This window comes from Maniola jurtina, chromosome 1 (assembly GCF_905333055.1).
Source record: "Maniola jurtina chromosome 1, ilManJurt1.1, whole genome shotgun sequence".
Taxonomy (NCBI): domain Eukaryota; kingdom Metazoa; phylum Arthropoda; class Insecta; order Lepidoptera; family Nymphalidae; genus Maniola; species Maniola jurtina.
This window is the reverse complement of record NC_060029.1, coordinates 5,857,884-5,872,787: the sequence shown is the minus strand read 5'-3', so window position 1 is coordinate 5,872,787 and position 14,904 is coordinate 5,857,884. Positions and strand designations below refer to the sequence as shown.

The window sequence follows — 14,904 nt, the reverse complement described above, 5'->3', positions numbered from 1 at the left end:
GTGAGTTTGTATCTATGTGAAGACAGGTTATCTCCGGACCTACTTATTTGAAAAATTCCTTCACAATTATTCCAGATGGACATGGATGAAGTCGGGGCGGGCGCGCTAGTCTACTCATTATCAATCGATAGACGTGACTGCTGGACAAGGTCACTTGCAGAGGCTTCTACAGGCTGTTGGATTTAGGCTACACCGCCTGAATCCAACAGCTTCTTACAACTCGTTTAATGGACAGACGACATTAAACGGGGGGGCATCCAATCCATCAACGAGAGTCTATCAACGCTACGTTTTCCGGTGGCCATTTTCCGGTGGCCATTTTCCGGTGACCATTTTCCAGTGGGATCCCAACGTTTATCGGCTTAATCCATTAATAATAAAATCATAAAAAACAAACCTGTCCATTTTTATCCATCTCGTTATTCGTAAGCTTAACTTTCTCGAAGGAGACGACCTGCTTCCGTAGCTGATCACCAGAGAAGGGCGAGTCAGGGTGTGGGTATAGTCTTGCAGGCGCCGGTGGATCAGCCTTGCCTGCGACCAGCCATGAGGACCGGTGGTAGGCGTAGCGGTACCGCTTGCCGTCTACTGGTACCACGTCCAGGAGTACCGCGTACCGCGCCTCCGTTCGACACCCCGTGAAGGACACCCGTACCGTTGGGAACATGCGTCTGTTGACAAACAATCAAGTGGTTAGGCTAATAGATTACTACGATAATAGTCTTGGATAGTCAACCCACTTTAGATGAAGACAGTGAGTTTAACTGATTAACAATTATTCAATAACTAGCTGATGCCCGCAGCTTCGCCCGCGTGGATTTAGGGTCTGAAATCCCGTGGGAACTTTCCCGTGGGATTAAAAAAAAATTACGCAAATCGGTTCAGAAATCTCGGAGATTTCAGTGTACATTGGTAGAAAAACACAACTCCCTTTTTGAAAGTCGGTTAAAAAAGTAACCTATGTTACTCCCTGGCCAATCCTCTACTTGTCTGTAAAAATCTCGTCAAAATCGGTTCAGCCGTTCCGAAGATTAGCCTTTTCAAACAGACAGACAGACAGACAGAGAGACAGACAAAAATTTTAAAAACGTGTGATTCAGTTATGGTATCGTTCAAATAACCATTTGAGCTTAATATGAGATAGTTATTTTGAAATTACAGACAGACACTCCAATTTTATTTATTAGTATAGATAGTGTAGATACCTTAATACCCAAGCAATACTGAGTAAGTAGATCTGTATATTTAGATGTGCATTTAAGCACTGCCTATCAGTCTAACTAGTGACCACCAGTTTGAATGGTGGTGGATCATGCAGTAATTTCTAATCTAATATTTATTTTGCAGTGGCAGTGCTTTAGATCAGAATGCTAGGGCACGCTCTAGCACATTGGCCATGTGATGGCAAAATCATTATTCTTTGTAACTGTATACAAGTGTAAATTAAAAATTTATAACACCCCCGACACGTGAAGGTTACGGTAACTAGAAAAGAGCTGATAACTTTCAAACGGCTGAACCGATTTTCTTGGATCATAGCTAAGAACACTCTCGATCAAGCCACCTTTCAAACAAAAAAAACTAAATTAAAATCGGTTCATTCGTTTAGGCGCTACGATGCCACAGACAGATACACAGATACACAGACACACAGATACACAGATACACACGTCAAACTTATAACACCCCTCTTTTTGGGTCGGGGGTTAAAAATCATTTTTCAAAAAGATTTGACATTACACCAAATACCGACATAAATTCAACCAGCTGTTGATGCCGAATGCAGCCTAAATGTTGAACCCCCTAAGGTTGGTTTATGAGAATCCTAGTAGAGCTGTTATAGGTACAGGCTTTAAATCTAGACAATCTTATTTTAACAAATATTTTATGACCAATCTTATATTTTGAAAAATTGTCAAGCAAAAGCAATATAAACTTGAATTATACTATTTTTCACGAAAGTTTATTTTTTGAAACTGCATGTCTTTCCAATTTATTATCGTGTCTCTCAGTCGCTGTACCTCGTAAATTATGTTTGTTTCATTGTTTTTTTTCTAAAAGCCAAGAGTATCAAGTTAAACTACTGTGCAAATGAATTCAAAAATTGCGATATTTAAGCGCGTATCTTGTATTTTTATGGTTGTCATAAAATCATAACACGAGTGTAAAACTTGAAAAAGTTTTAAATCGAAAATGTCAGTAATAAAACAGGTGACTTCAACTTTAGACTTCTGGATCTGATGACAGAACCAACCCACGACGCTAATGACCTCGAAAGGACGAACGAAAACTAAATTAGACATTAAGTTACAAAAACCTTATAAGCCCCGAAAGTGTTTTACGAGACCAAAACACATGCTCGCAATAAAAAATGATGATTAATGTGTATTAACAAAAAACTGGCAGAGATCTAGCCACGGACGGTGACTTGTATAATTACAGGGTGAAACGCGAACTAGGAAATCAAACAAATATGATGTATTCGATTTTAATGCACCCCTAAATGGGCCGAAGCGCTTCCTGCCGGCGGCGATAACATCTCGCCGCTACTTATTTATAACGTAACCTTTCTTAATACATTTTTTTTCATAGAGTTTAAACGGCGCTTTTATAATTTCGAAGGCTAAACAAGTAGTCATAGATAAGATAACATCCGACAATTTGTTCGTCCCTAACGCGATCTGACGTTCGGTCGCGCTAGACTCGTTTCTATTAGCTCATACAGTTTAAACGATCGATCCGACGATATCGTTCGGGTTTACGACGGAATTCCAACGGCGTGTTATATAAAATGCGGGAGTGAAAGAAAGAATTATTAGCGTCCATAAAACACGGGTGCGGTGTCAACCTCCCAATAAGTATAATAAATGCAAGAGACCTATAAAATTCCCGGAGTCAGAGCGCTAGTGCGATAAAGCGCTGAGTGCGAGGGTCTCGCTTGAATTAAGCACTGGTCATAAATAAATCGTATTAAGGCCAAAGGTGTGTTTCGTTGTGTTTATTCTGTATCTGTGGTGCGGGATCTCTCATCGCGGACAGGGAGTCGGTGTCACGCGTTTATGAGTGCGTCGTTAAGACGCTGTCGCGATGTCGCGACGGCTCGCCACCCAGAGAGATCATGTAACGAGCCGTATCCATCATCGGTAACTGTCCGACTTGTATTGTAAAACTCAGAACTGAATGCTTTGTTACATTCTTAAGACATCTGAACATGTTTTACAAGTGAAAGTCGAGTCTATTTTCATTTATCAATTCGTCAAACTTTTTAAGTGCTCTATTTACTTTCGGAACGGATAATAATTCTTATTTAAATTGGAGTAAAACTGATAGGTAGGTTGTATGTTTTCTTACTTGAAACTAGTCTTTCAACATCATACTATTCTAAAACTGACATCAATACAATTAACTACACTAAAAATCCCATTATAAAAACACTATTAGTTATTACACACACAAGCAAGGATATAGATACAATATAAAAAGAAAAATTACCAACGATTACAATAACAAATATTACTACTAGAATTGATATAGTCAATGCATTTTATATTTATTCGCTCGCTGGTAAAGGTCGGAAGGCACGGCTGACCACATTAATCTTATTGCGGACCGCAAGTAGCGTAAAATGTACGTAATTACTTAGCATCTTAATACGGCTCTGTTGAGGGCAATTATTGCTTTTTTTTGCCAATGCCAATGCCACGTATTCATCGACATACCTATAAGGCAATATTTTTTACAAAGATGAGAAGCCAATTTAAAAATTAGCAAACACCTATAGTCAATACTTATCTGTGTCATTAATTTTTATGACTTCCTTTTTAAATTGCATTGTAAAACTATCATAGAAGGAAAAAAGATCTGCTAGATCTGTCAGCGATGTACTTAATAGGTTTAGGTCATAGTTAGGTCGTTGTCGTTTCACCCATAGACTTGACATAGGTTTATTGCATCTTAATACAAGTGTAAATTAAAAATTTATAACACCCCCGACGATCCAAAGTATTTGAGTTTTCCAAAACATCATTTTCAAATAAATAATTATGTATTTAGGCAACGTCCATCTTGACAGCTTGACATTTGTCTATTGACATAATATTATGAACCTAACGGTTATCTAACCTTCTTTTCTACAAGAAAACTAGAAAAGAGCTGATAACTCTTAAACGGCTGAACCAATTTTTTTAGATTATAGCTAAGAACACTCTCGATCAAGCCACCTTTCAAACAAAAAAAACTAAATTAAAATCGGTTCATTCGTATAGGCGCTACGATGCCACAGACAGATACACAGATACACAGATACACAGATACACAGACACACAGACACACAGATACACACGTCAAACTTAGAACACCCCTCTTTTTGGGTCGGGGGTTAAAAACAGTATCCTTTGCCGACTGTGAGCAATACGTCTATGCTTGAGATTCTTCGGCTACCCAATGGAGCGCTGATGGAGGTCTTTCAATGCTACGTTTTCTGCTGTGATATCTTTTGGAGCCCATAGGGATTTGGGGCCAACTTCCAAGACGCTTAAATGTTTCTCTATTGGTTGTTAGAACTACTTATGTGCCTGGCTCGTTACATCTTTAGCTTTGCGACTGGTTAAACTTTGTCGCGTAGCAAAAATTATTAAAATATTTAAGTAGTTTTTTAGGGTTCCGTACCCAAAAAAGTAAAAACGGAGCCCTATTAATGCCACTCTGCTGTCTGTCAGTCTGTCCGTCCTTCTTTCTGTCTGTCCGTTTAATATTGAATAAGTTTTTATTTTATTTTATCTTGAAACAAGTGTAAATTAAAAATTTATAACCCCCGACGATCCAAAGTATTTGAGTTTTCCAAAACATCATTTTCAAATCTCAAATAAATAAATTATGTATTTAGGCAACGTCCATCTTGACAGCTTGACATTTGTCTATTGACATAATATTATGAACTTAACGGTTATCTAACCTTCTTTTCTACAAGAAAACTAGAAAAGAGCTGATAACTCTTAAACGGCTGAACCAATTTTTTCAGATTATAGCTAAGAACACTCTCGATCAAGCCACCTTTCAAACAAAAAAAACTAAATTAAAATCGGTTCATTCGTTTAGGCGCTACGATGCCACAGACAGATACACAGATACACAGATACACAGATACACAGATACACCGATACACAGATACACAGATACACAGATACACAGACACACAGATACACAGATACACACGTCAAACTTATAACACCCCTCTTTTTGGGTCGGGGGTTAAAAATAAGGAAATGGGGGGCCGTCAAAGTTGTCAGTTTTAGACCATTTTTAACCCCCGACCCAAAAAGAGGGGTGTTATAAGTTTGACGTGTGTATCTGTGTATCTGTGTGTCTGTGTATCTGTGTGTCTGTGTATCTGTGTATCTGTGTATCTGTGTATCTGTGTATCTGTGTATCTGTCTGTGGCATCGTAGCGCCTAAACGAATGAACCGATTTTAATTTAGTTTTTTTTGTTTGAAAGGTGGCTTGATCGAGAGTGTTCTTAGCTATAATCTAAAAAAATTGGTTCAGCCGTTTAAGAGTTATGAGCTCTTTTCTAGTTTTCTTGTTGAAAAGAAGGTTAGATAACCGTTAGGTTCTTAATATTATGTCAATAGACAAATGTCAAGCTGTCAAGATGGACGTTGCCTAAATACATAATTATTTATTTGAAAATGATGTTTTGGAAAACTCAAATACTTTGGATCGTCGGGGGTGTTATAAATTTTTAATTTACACTTGTTGCGAAGAGAGATCTCAAAAACTAAACTAGTTAGGAATACGAAATTTCGGTATATTATGTACCATATAATTGTATTTAAAGAACAAATACTGAAAATAACGATTTATACAATAGTTTGTAAGCTGTGATTAAAACAAATGAACATTTTTTGGATTTTTATTTCACGGCTTATTACGATGTTTTAGCTCGGAATAAAAATATTTTATACAGCCAAAATATGATGTTCATATCTTATGTACGGAACCCTTTTTTTTCCCCCGCTGGTAAAAATGCAATTACGCATGCCGCTCAAAAGCGGGTATATGGGGCTCACTAGCAACGCATTTGATGCTGCATTCATATAGCATACCCACTAAAAAACCCAGCGGTGCCGTCCACGCCAGAGCAAGGCCCAATTCGCACTTGACCGGTTTTTGATGTACCTAATGTTGTTCAAACGAAATTCTTATAGGTATATTTTTGCACACGGAAGCGCGTATGTAGAGATAGGAAACCGCAATATTGTGACAAGGCGTCGAAGAACGACAGTACGGCGAAACCGTCGTACACAGGAACCAATTATGGGTAACCGCTTCCGTGCAGAGGCGCGAAGGTTTCGATCATCCGACGGTGGTAGCTCAAATTGATATTTCTTAAGTTAATATATTTCTATTGGTTTTTAAAATTTATGTACATACTTCAAAAAGAGGAGATACTCAATTCAATCTGTGGCTGAAACCTATAGAGCACACTTTAACATTGCTCAACTTAATACTATTAAAACGAGACAGCGAGATAGCTGCCATATATCTCGTTTTAACAGTCTTTTAAGTCTGAGCAAAGTCAAAGTACGCTTTAGGTTAGATTTCAGCCAACCGTATGTTATGGATGTACGTTTGGTCGATGTTGATTGCGTCAATCTATTGGAACCATGTATGTAGTACTGTTTAAACGATTCTTTTATATAGGCTGGTTTCAGGGCATCCCCATATTATAAATTAGATGAAGATGTGATGAAATGTAGAACGATAGGTAGGTACCTACTCCTTAACAGATAACTGCTAATGAGAGATGCGATTATTTATCTAGCTCGTTTTTTCTTTACTTGTATTTCTACAAACGATCTAATATTATGTCCAGCAATGGACTAACAGATCGGTTGACGACGACGACGAATTAGGAAATAGCTGATTTTATAGCACGGACCATATTTTAAAAAAAAATGGAAAATCCTGTAATGTACACAATAATTATTATTAATTATTATTGATATTATTTTTATGCCCGTCGCTCAATTTGTCTCATTGTTCGTGAAATGTCGCATTAATATCAAATTGCTACTTTAGAGAATAAATAAATAGCACAGGCTTTAAGTCAAGAGTTTATAATCGCTCTCACAAATTGCTGCGATTAATAATTCTTTCGCAAGAAATACCTATAATCAGATGCTTTCAGCAAACATTTTTAAATTAAAGCCATTTAGAATGTTTGCTTTTTGAATGGGGTAATAATTGTGGAATTGACCTTATTTATTTTTTATGCAGAACTGAGAACGTAAAAGGCTTGGACAAATTAATGGTGTCCAATGCAGCTCCTACGAGTAGAAGCTGAAGATATGCATTTTTGAATAATTTCTGTATGGATATCACGCTGTCCCAGTATTTAAAACAATAGTACTATTTCTATCTTATTTACAAATCTTAGGTTAGGTCCCCCACCGTTCCTTGCGGAAAGTTTCCTACTTATACCTATTCGAGCTGTCACAATTTAAATATTTTAATAACTGTTCTAGTTGGTTCTAGTTGTTTTCTGTGCCCAAGGTTTAACTTTATATTACATGTCTCCTATTAATTTGTAACGTACCTACCTAAGTTCCGACATTTGCATTTACGCAAGACAATTATTAAAGACCTCCATTATGAAGCACTTGTTGACTTTGCCGGTAAACTATTAAGTTTTAGTATTGACGGTGTGATTAAATATTGGTTATAAACTTTAACTGTAATATTATGCTTCGAGGTAAAGTTGTTACATTGTTTTAAATGTTAAGGTGTATTTTCGCAAGGACATGATAGACATACAAAAAATATGCACTATCATTAACATGAGGTGACTTCTCTCTGTCTTCTGGGACTACAAACATTTAGTCATACCAAGCAATGTGAACTGTAGGTATATGTATCTACATATACCTACAGTTCACATTGCTACTGCCAAAAAATTAATAGGTATTTTTGTAGAATACCTAGCTGAGGTTGTAGACAGACAATTGGCTAGCATCGGCTAGGCAGTAGCATCTTCATATCGTAGTAGAGTCGAGAGTTGAGTAAGTACTTACAACAATTACTAAGATCTTGAATTATGAGCTAACGTATTTTGTCTGATACCAATTTTTATCCGAAAACGGCCAACTTTAGACGTTAAGAAGTGAAGTCCGATTTACTTGTATTCTATCCTTCATATTAATTCGGATCGAATCAGCGATAATTTGGTCAAGTTAACTCCGATCTTTGCGGAAAGGTTTTTTTGTATGGCGTTTATTTTTGTCGGCTTTTATCAGACAGACTACTAAGGACCATTAAGCATCGATAGTCTGCAATAGACATCAGTATTCCAGTGGGGTTTATCGTTTCCTAATTAAAAATTTAAACTAACTTGTACAATTGTACATACATGTTCCTATATCAGTCGCGCTGACGTCGCGTCAAAACCCACCTTTACAAGCATGACTGGTTTCCATGAAATGTCATCAGTTCGATTCGCACGCAACTTGATCCCGGGCCAAGTTTACGTGTTCTCAATTTACAGCCAATAACCATATAACATACGACCCTTCGCAGTAATTATGTGAATGTTTCTATAAAACATGAAAAAACTCCCATAATATTATTATAATGTATACTTACCTAACATGTTAGTACCTATGTAACAAATGTAACTGTTAGGTCCTAATGGAAAAGGTATTATTTTTGAGTTTTGATACCATCCATAACTGTGTCACTATCATTAGTATTATTGTGAGTTCTTACCCGGCTATACAGGCGAAGTCAAAAGGAAGGGTTATGATTTTAGCAGTCTATGTACATAAATTATGTATGTATTTATATGTGTTCCATCGTAGCGCCTAAATTACTGAGCCAGTTTTGATGAATGAGGTGTCAATTCGTTATTATGATCAAAGTGAAATTTTACTGATACGAAAAAAATCGACCTGACGGATGTTACATCCGAAAAAGTGGGGGTCTGCAAAAAATTTTTTTGTTATTGTATCGAGTGGGATATCTATCAAATGAAAGAGGAAACAATGGAGTTCATCTGAATTCATTCATATGGTAAAATGTTAAAATACATGGAGCGACAGAAAACAATTTTACTAGGTATACTTTATGGCTGTCTAAGTATGGTATCGGAAATTTAGTAGTTAGTCGGGTTTTGATGCTGTTTAACTTCATCTTGTTTTCAATTTATAGCTCTCTATGAAAATTAGTATTTGGGCTTTCGAGCAAAAATAAACAAGAACGTGTTTAATACTTTTTTTTTAAATTCCACCCCTTCAGCGATTCTCAAATATTCCACTCGAGGGAAGCCGGTGCTGGACAGTTAGCTTTAAACAAAGGTCATCGGTCCTATTTACTCTCCCAAGATCAGCTCACATATGAGAATAGGGATCAATGACAGACACGTGCCCGTCAGCTAGACGTCGCGTCGTTCACACGTCTCGTTACGTCGCGACGCGGCGACACGCGACTCGTCCGCCTCTGTAATAGCTATCTAGTTACCAATCACCACTAAAACACACAGAGACCTAGCTACCTCTACTTCATTAAATTGAAAAAATTTAATTCACTACGTTAATATAGGTACGTGGGTTAAAAAGTACTTATATGATGCCAGCAACTTGGTTCGCGTGGATTTAGGTTTTTAAAATTCCGTAGGAACTCGCCGATTATTCAGGATGAAAAGTAGCTCCACACAATACCCATGCAAAAATCACGTCGATCAGTTGCCCCGTTTCGACGTGATTGAAGGACAAACCTATAAACAAACACACTTCTTCTCTCTGGGCTGGTTTGCGCACTTAAACGTTTCCGTCTGTTGTGCATTAAAACAAACACACTTTCGCATTTATTATATGGGTACTGACTAGAATCTAGATGATGGCCACAACTCCGTTCGCCTGGACTTAGGTTTTTGAATATCCCGTGGGAACTCGCCGCATGTCCGGGGTCAAAAGTCGCCTATGTTCGTCTCCGGGTGCATACTTCTCTGTACTTACCCGTCAAAATTGATTAAATGCATAGGCCTTTAAAAATCCCGTTAGAATTATTTGACTTTCCAGAAATAAAAAGTAGCCCATGTCCGTTCCCGAGATGCAAGCTACTTCTGTGCCTGTCTGACTGAGAAATGAGCAGATCACACTAATATTATAAAGGCGAAAGTTTGTATGTGTGTGTGTGTGTGTGTGTGTGTGTGTATGTTTGTTACTCCTTCACGCAAAAACTACTGGACGGATTGGGCTGAAATTAAGAATGGAGATAGATTATACTCTGGATTAGCACATAGGCTACTTTTTATCCCGGAAAATCAAAGAGTTCCCACGGGATTTCGAAAAACCTAAATCCACGCGGGCGAAGTCGCGGGCATCGGCTAGTTACTCATAAAATTTAAAATACTTACTCATATAAGATATTTAAAACCTCATAAAAGTTAGAACCTACTAAAAACTAAAGTTAATCGGTAAAATTAACTGTTAATTATTACTCCGGATATAATATGCGCTGTCGACAGGCGCAGAGGACGGTAGAGCAACTCTCGCCGCGAAATTTTAAGTTTACGATGTCGTTATACGTGAAAAATAATGGAGACATAAATATTATGAAAAGTGACGTTTAGTTAATGACCTCGACTCCACGTGTGTAAAGTAGCAACGCCGCGGGGCGCCTCCACGTACTTTAGAGCTGCCACAGACGAGCTATAGATAAATATATACCCATTATCCAGGCATATTCTAGAATCCAGACAGACCATGAAAGTATAGATAAGTCGATAAAGAAATAAATTTTTTATTGCAACCAAAACATCAAATAATCAAAACAAAACGAAAAATTAGAAAAAACTAAAAACAATTGTATGCAAAGGCGGCCTTATTGCTCAGAGTAATCTTCACCAGGTAACCTTTGGTGAAAGGAGAAAGTATGTGTAAGTATGACATGCATAGATTAACTTATCCGTTTAAGAGATTTCTACCAGAAGTACCTGAAGCCCTAGAAGGTGAGAACAAAGAAACTAGAAGAGTAGTTAGCTTTAAAATAAAATTTCTATCAATAAACCGGCCAAGTGTGAGTCAGACTCGTGCACCGAGGGTTCTATACTCGGGTATTTTTTTCAACGTTTTGAACGATAAATCAAAAACTATTATGCATAAAAATAAATAAGAATCTGTTTTAGAATGTACAGGTAAAACCCTTTCATATGATACCCCACTTCGCATAGTTAGTTATCTTACTTTGAAAATTGAAAAGACAATTAACTACCTACTTGTTAACACATTTTAAATTTTTCTTTGTGATGTAATCACAAATTAACAAATATCGGATTCTTTTTCTTGACTTATGCCATAAGACCTAATTAGGTTATTTCATGATTCTAGGTCAACGGGAAGTATCCAATAGGTTTTCTTGACAGACGGAGAGATAGACAGAGAGCCAGACAACAAAGTGAATCTATAAAGGCCGTTATTCTTTTTGAGGTACGGAATTCTAAAAATAAATCAAATATTATCTAACTAGCTAGGATATTTCGGACACTAATTATATTAAGCACTTATTAACTTCACACTCAGCGTAGCCCTTGCGTGTTTTTCTCCCGTTAGACAAAACGCGGCGGTATTTCGCGCTGTCTGAAAATACCAATCTCTTGGCTAATTAAAAATTCTTATTTCTTTTTCTTTGGACTTTGTATGCGAGAAATGTTTGATTATTTAACGCTGTTAATGTACAGTCAGGTAATGGTACATTAAGCCTTAACCGGATGCCTTCAACACATTATTTATTAAACAGCTGTTGTACCTACCAACCTTTTTTCATTACCTACTAACCTAGAATTAAACCAGATAAATCTTACAAAATTATATGGTCTTAAAGACGAAATTATTTTTATCTAGACATGATCTAGACTTTATTACATTTTACTAACTCGCGAAAATTGTTTGAATTATATTACCTTACAAAAATAATAATGGACTAGATCATAACTTTCAGTAATTATTCTCTACTAGGAAACAAGATAAAGTTGAAAACTAAAACCTTAATAAACGCTGAAATATTATAGTAAAATTGTTTTTCTGTCGCTTGGTAGGTATATTTTAATGTTGAAGTACATACATACATACATAGACTGCTAAAATCATAACCCTTCCTTTTGGCTTTGCCACAGTCGGGTAAAAAATAGCTTTTGACTAGTTTTTATTTTAATTAATCATTCGTTCTGTAATTCGGTAGGTACCTACCTGCCCTTACCTACATAAATGTTTGTGAGTAAATTATTTATATGAGTTAATTTAATTTTGAAAATATAAATTAAATCTAATTATTTATTAATTAAAAGTACTTACCAAGGCACAAGCTATATGTAAAAATTACAGTGCTAATTTTATGTTAATTCATTCATTAAAACGCTAAAAACTAATTAGTGACGACACGCTTAGGAATATTAAAAATTGAAATGATTCCAAAGGTTGTACCTACATTAATTACGAACTTTGAGCCTAACGAATGTATACGTAGATTCAAAGGTCCCGATTACCTCCATAAATTAATTGACACACAAACGTCATTATTCGTCATAAATTGACGATTTTTAATAGAAACATTGATGTAGAATATTAAAGAGTCGTAATAAAACAGTTAAAATTAACAAGGTGCCGTTTTTATCGGTGGAATCTGGCCGGCTCGGTTTATGAGGCTTCCGGCCTCGTTCGCCGTAAAGCCTAACGCCATTGTTAATATGCAACATTCGACATAAAATACGGCGGTTATGTCAAAATTTGACGGCGCCTGAGCTCTAAACAAAACCGTCGATGTCAGATAGTAATCGAAATTAATAGAGCATTTAGACGAAAACTTTAAATTACTTATTGAGGGTAGAGCATAGTAAGCCTGAACTTTAAAAGATAATTAGGTAATTTAGTTTGTAAAATAAAATGCCATTTGGTAATAGCCTTAATTAAAAAAACTTCAAATACGCTAAGTAATCTCATAATATAATTTTATTTTTAACCCCCGACCCAAAAAGAGGGGTGTTATAAGTTTGACGTGTGTATCTGTGTGTGTCTGTGGCATCGTAGCTCCTAAACTAATGAATCGATTTTAATTTAGTTTTTTTTGTTTGAAAGGTGGCTTGATCGAGAGTGTTCTTAGCTATAATCCAAGAAAATCGGTTCAGCCGTTTGAAAGCTATCAGCTCTTTTCTAGTTACTGTAACCTTCACTTGTCGGGGTGTTACAAATTTTTAATTTACACTTGTAAAAAGTGAAGACAAATTCGCACGCTGGTGTTTGTGACACAACATAATACTACTCGGTCAAGCACAGTTTCCACCTCGCGTCGATTACGTCAAACTACGTTTAGGTACGGTATGCGAACCGTACTGACGCGACAAGAGGACCGCGGGGAGGTGAGCGGGTAAATGGGAGAGGCGCCGCATTCCAACGAGATGCAAACTTGCGCGACCGAGTTTTATATACTAAGTAGGTATAAAATATTGGCGCGGGTGTTACGTACCTTGTGACACCTTCGAACGTGCTTCAATAAACGGCGGGTAGGAGCCTTTTCAAATTAAATATGTATGTCGGTTAGAGTGTAAGCGTTAACTCCTAAACTCAATCGATTTGATTGTGTGTATACAAACATACACGGAGGTACTCACCACCAAACAATGCACAAAGTAGGTACAATTAATTCAAGTCTAACTAGTCTAGTTACATTGAAAATACTTTGCATTCGAATAAAAACTTATGGGAACTAAGTTCAATGAACATGAATACAGATGCAACATTGTAGCAGACATAGCGTTTGTTTAAACAATAATATTCACTTGTTTTTATATCAATACGCGTAATGTTAGTACGAAAAAATTAAATGCTACACTATTTCTACTGCCGATTAGATATGCGTTCGCAATAAAAAGCGGAACAAATAAAATCTTGGCACACTGTATCATGTAGAAAAAGCTGATATGATCGCAATCAACTTTACCCTACATGCGCACCCAACAAGCGAATAAAACGGTTTCACTGCAATAAGAAATTTCAACACGCGAGATAAACAATCGACAAAGAAAAAGATAAGAAGTTTAGAAGTTCGTGTTTATGATCGATTCATATACGCAATTAGACCAGTGAATAAATATCTGATTTTATTATTACTGGATTAACAACTATAAATAATAGGTATTTTTTTAATTTATTGGTAACTATTATTGTTGTATAGGTAGGTACGTACTTTAAGCAATTAAATACGTTTATCACTTGCCTTAACGATGAAGGAAAACTTTGTGAGGAAACCATAATATTCCCAAAAAAAACCGGCCAAGTGCGAGTCAGACTAGCTTATCGAGGGTTCCGACATTTTGCACGATAAATCGAAAACTTTTATGCTTAAAAACAAATAAAAATCAGTTTTAGAATATACAAGTAAAGCTCTTTCATATGATACCCAACTTGGTATAGTTTTCTTACTTTGAAAATGAAAACACATTTAAATTTTTTTTTCTGTGATGTAAGCACAAATTCACGGTTTTTAGATTTATTCCTTTACTCTATAAGACCTGTAGGTAGGTACAACAAAGTGATCCTATAAGGGTCCCGTTTTTCCTTTTAAGGTACGGAACCCTAAAAATAAGCTAGAAAGAAGAACTAACAAACCCTTTAATCGTTGAGATAAAGATTTGATGATGAAACACGAGACCTAAGTACCTGAGAATGAGCCTGGGGAGGGGAAAATGATCTGCAATTTGTGCCTAAGACGCCAATTTTGGTTTAAAAGGCGGCGTATCGGCGGCATCGGTCTGTTTCTAAGATGACAAGTGTAAATTAAAAATTTATAACACCCCCGACAAGTGAAGGTTACAATAACTAGAAAAGACCGAAAATACCTGATAACTTTCAAAC

The 14,904-nt window shown here is 36.5% G+C and overlaps 1 protein-coding gene across 1 annotated transcript in view; it reads right to left on the bottom strand.

Moving 5' to 3' along the window:
* The window catches only part of LOC123864493 (T-box transcription factor TBX20-like), a 118,108-nt gene that overhangs the window by 47,694 nt on the left and 55,510 nt on the right, over positions 1 to 14,904 (bottom strand). The window contains exon 4 of the mRNA XM_045904979.1: positions 398 to 671. Within this exon, the coding sequence (XP_045760935.1) occupies positions 398 to 671 (274 nt within the window). The remainder of the gene's footprint in view (positions 1 to 397; positions 672 to 14,904) is intronic.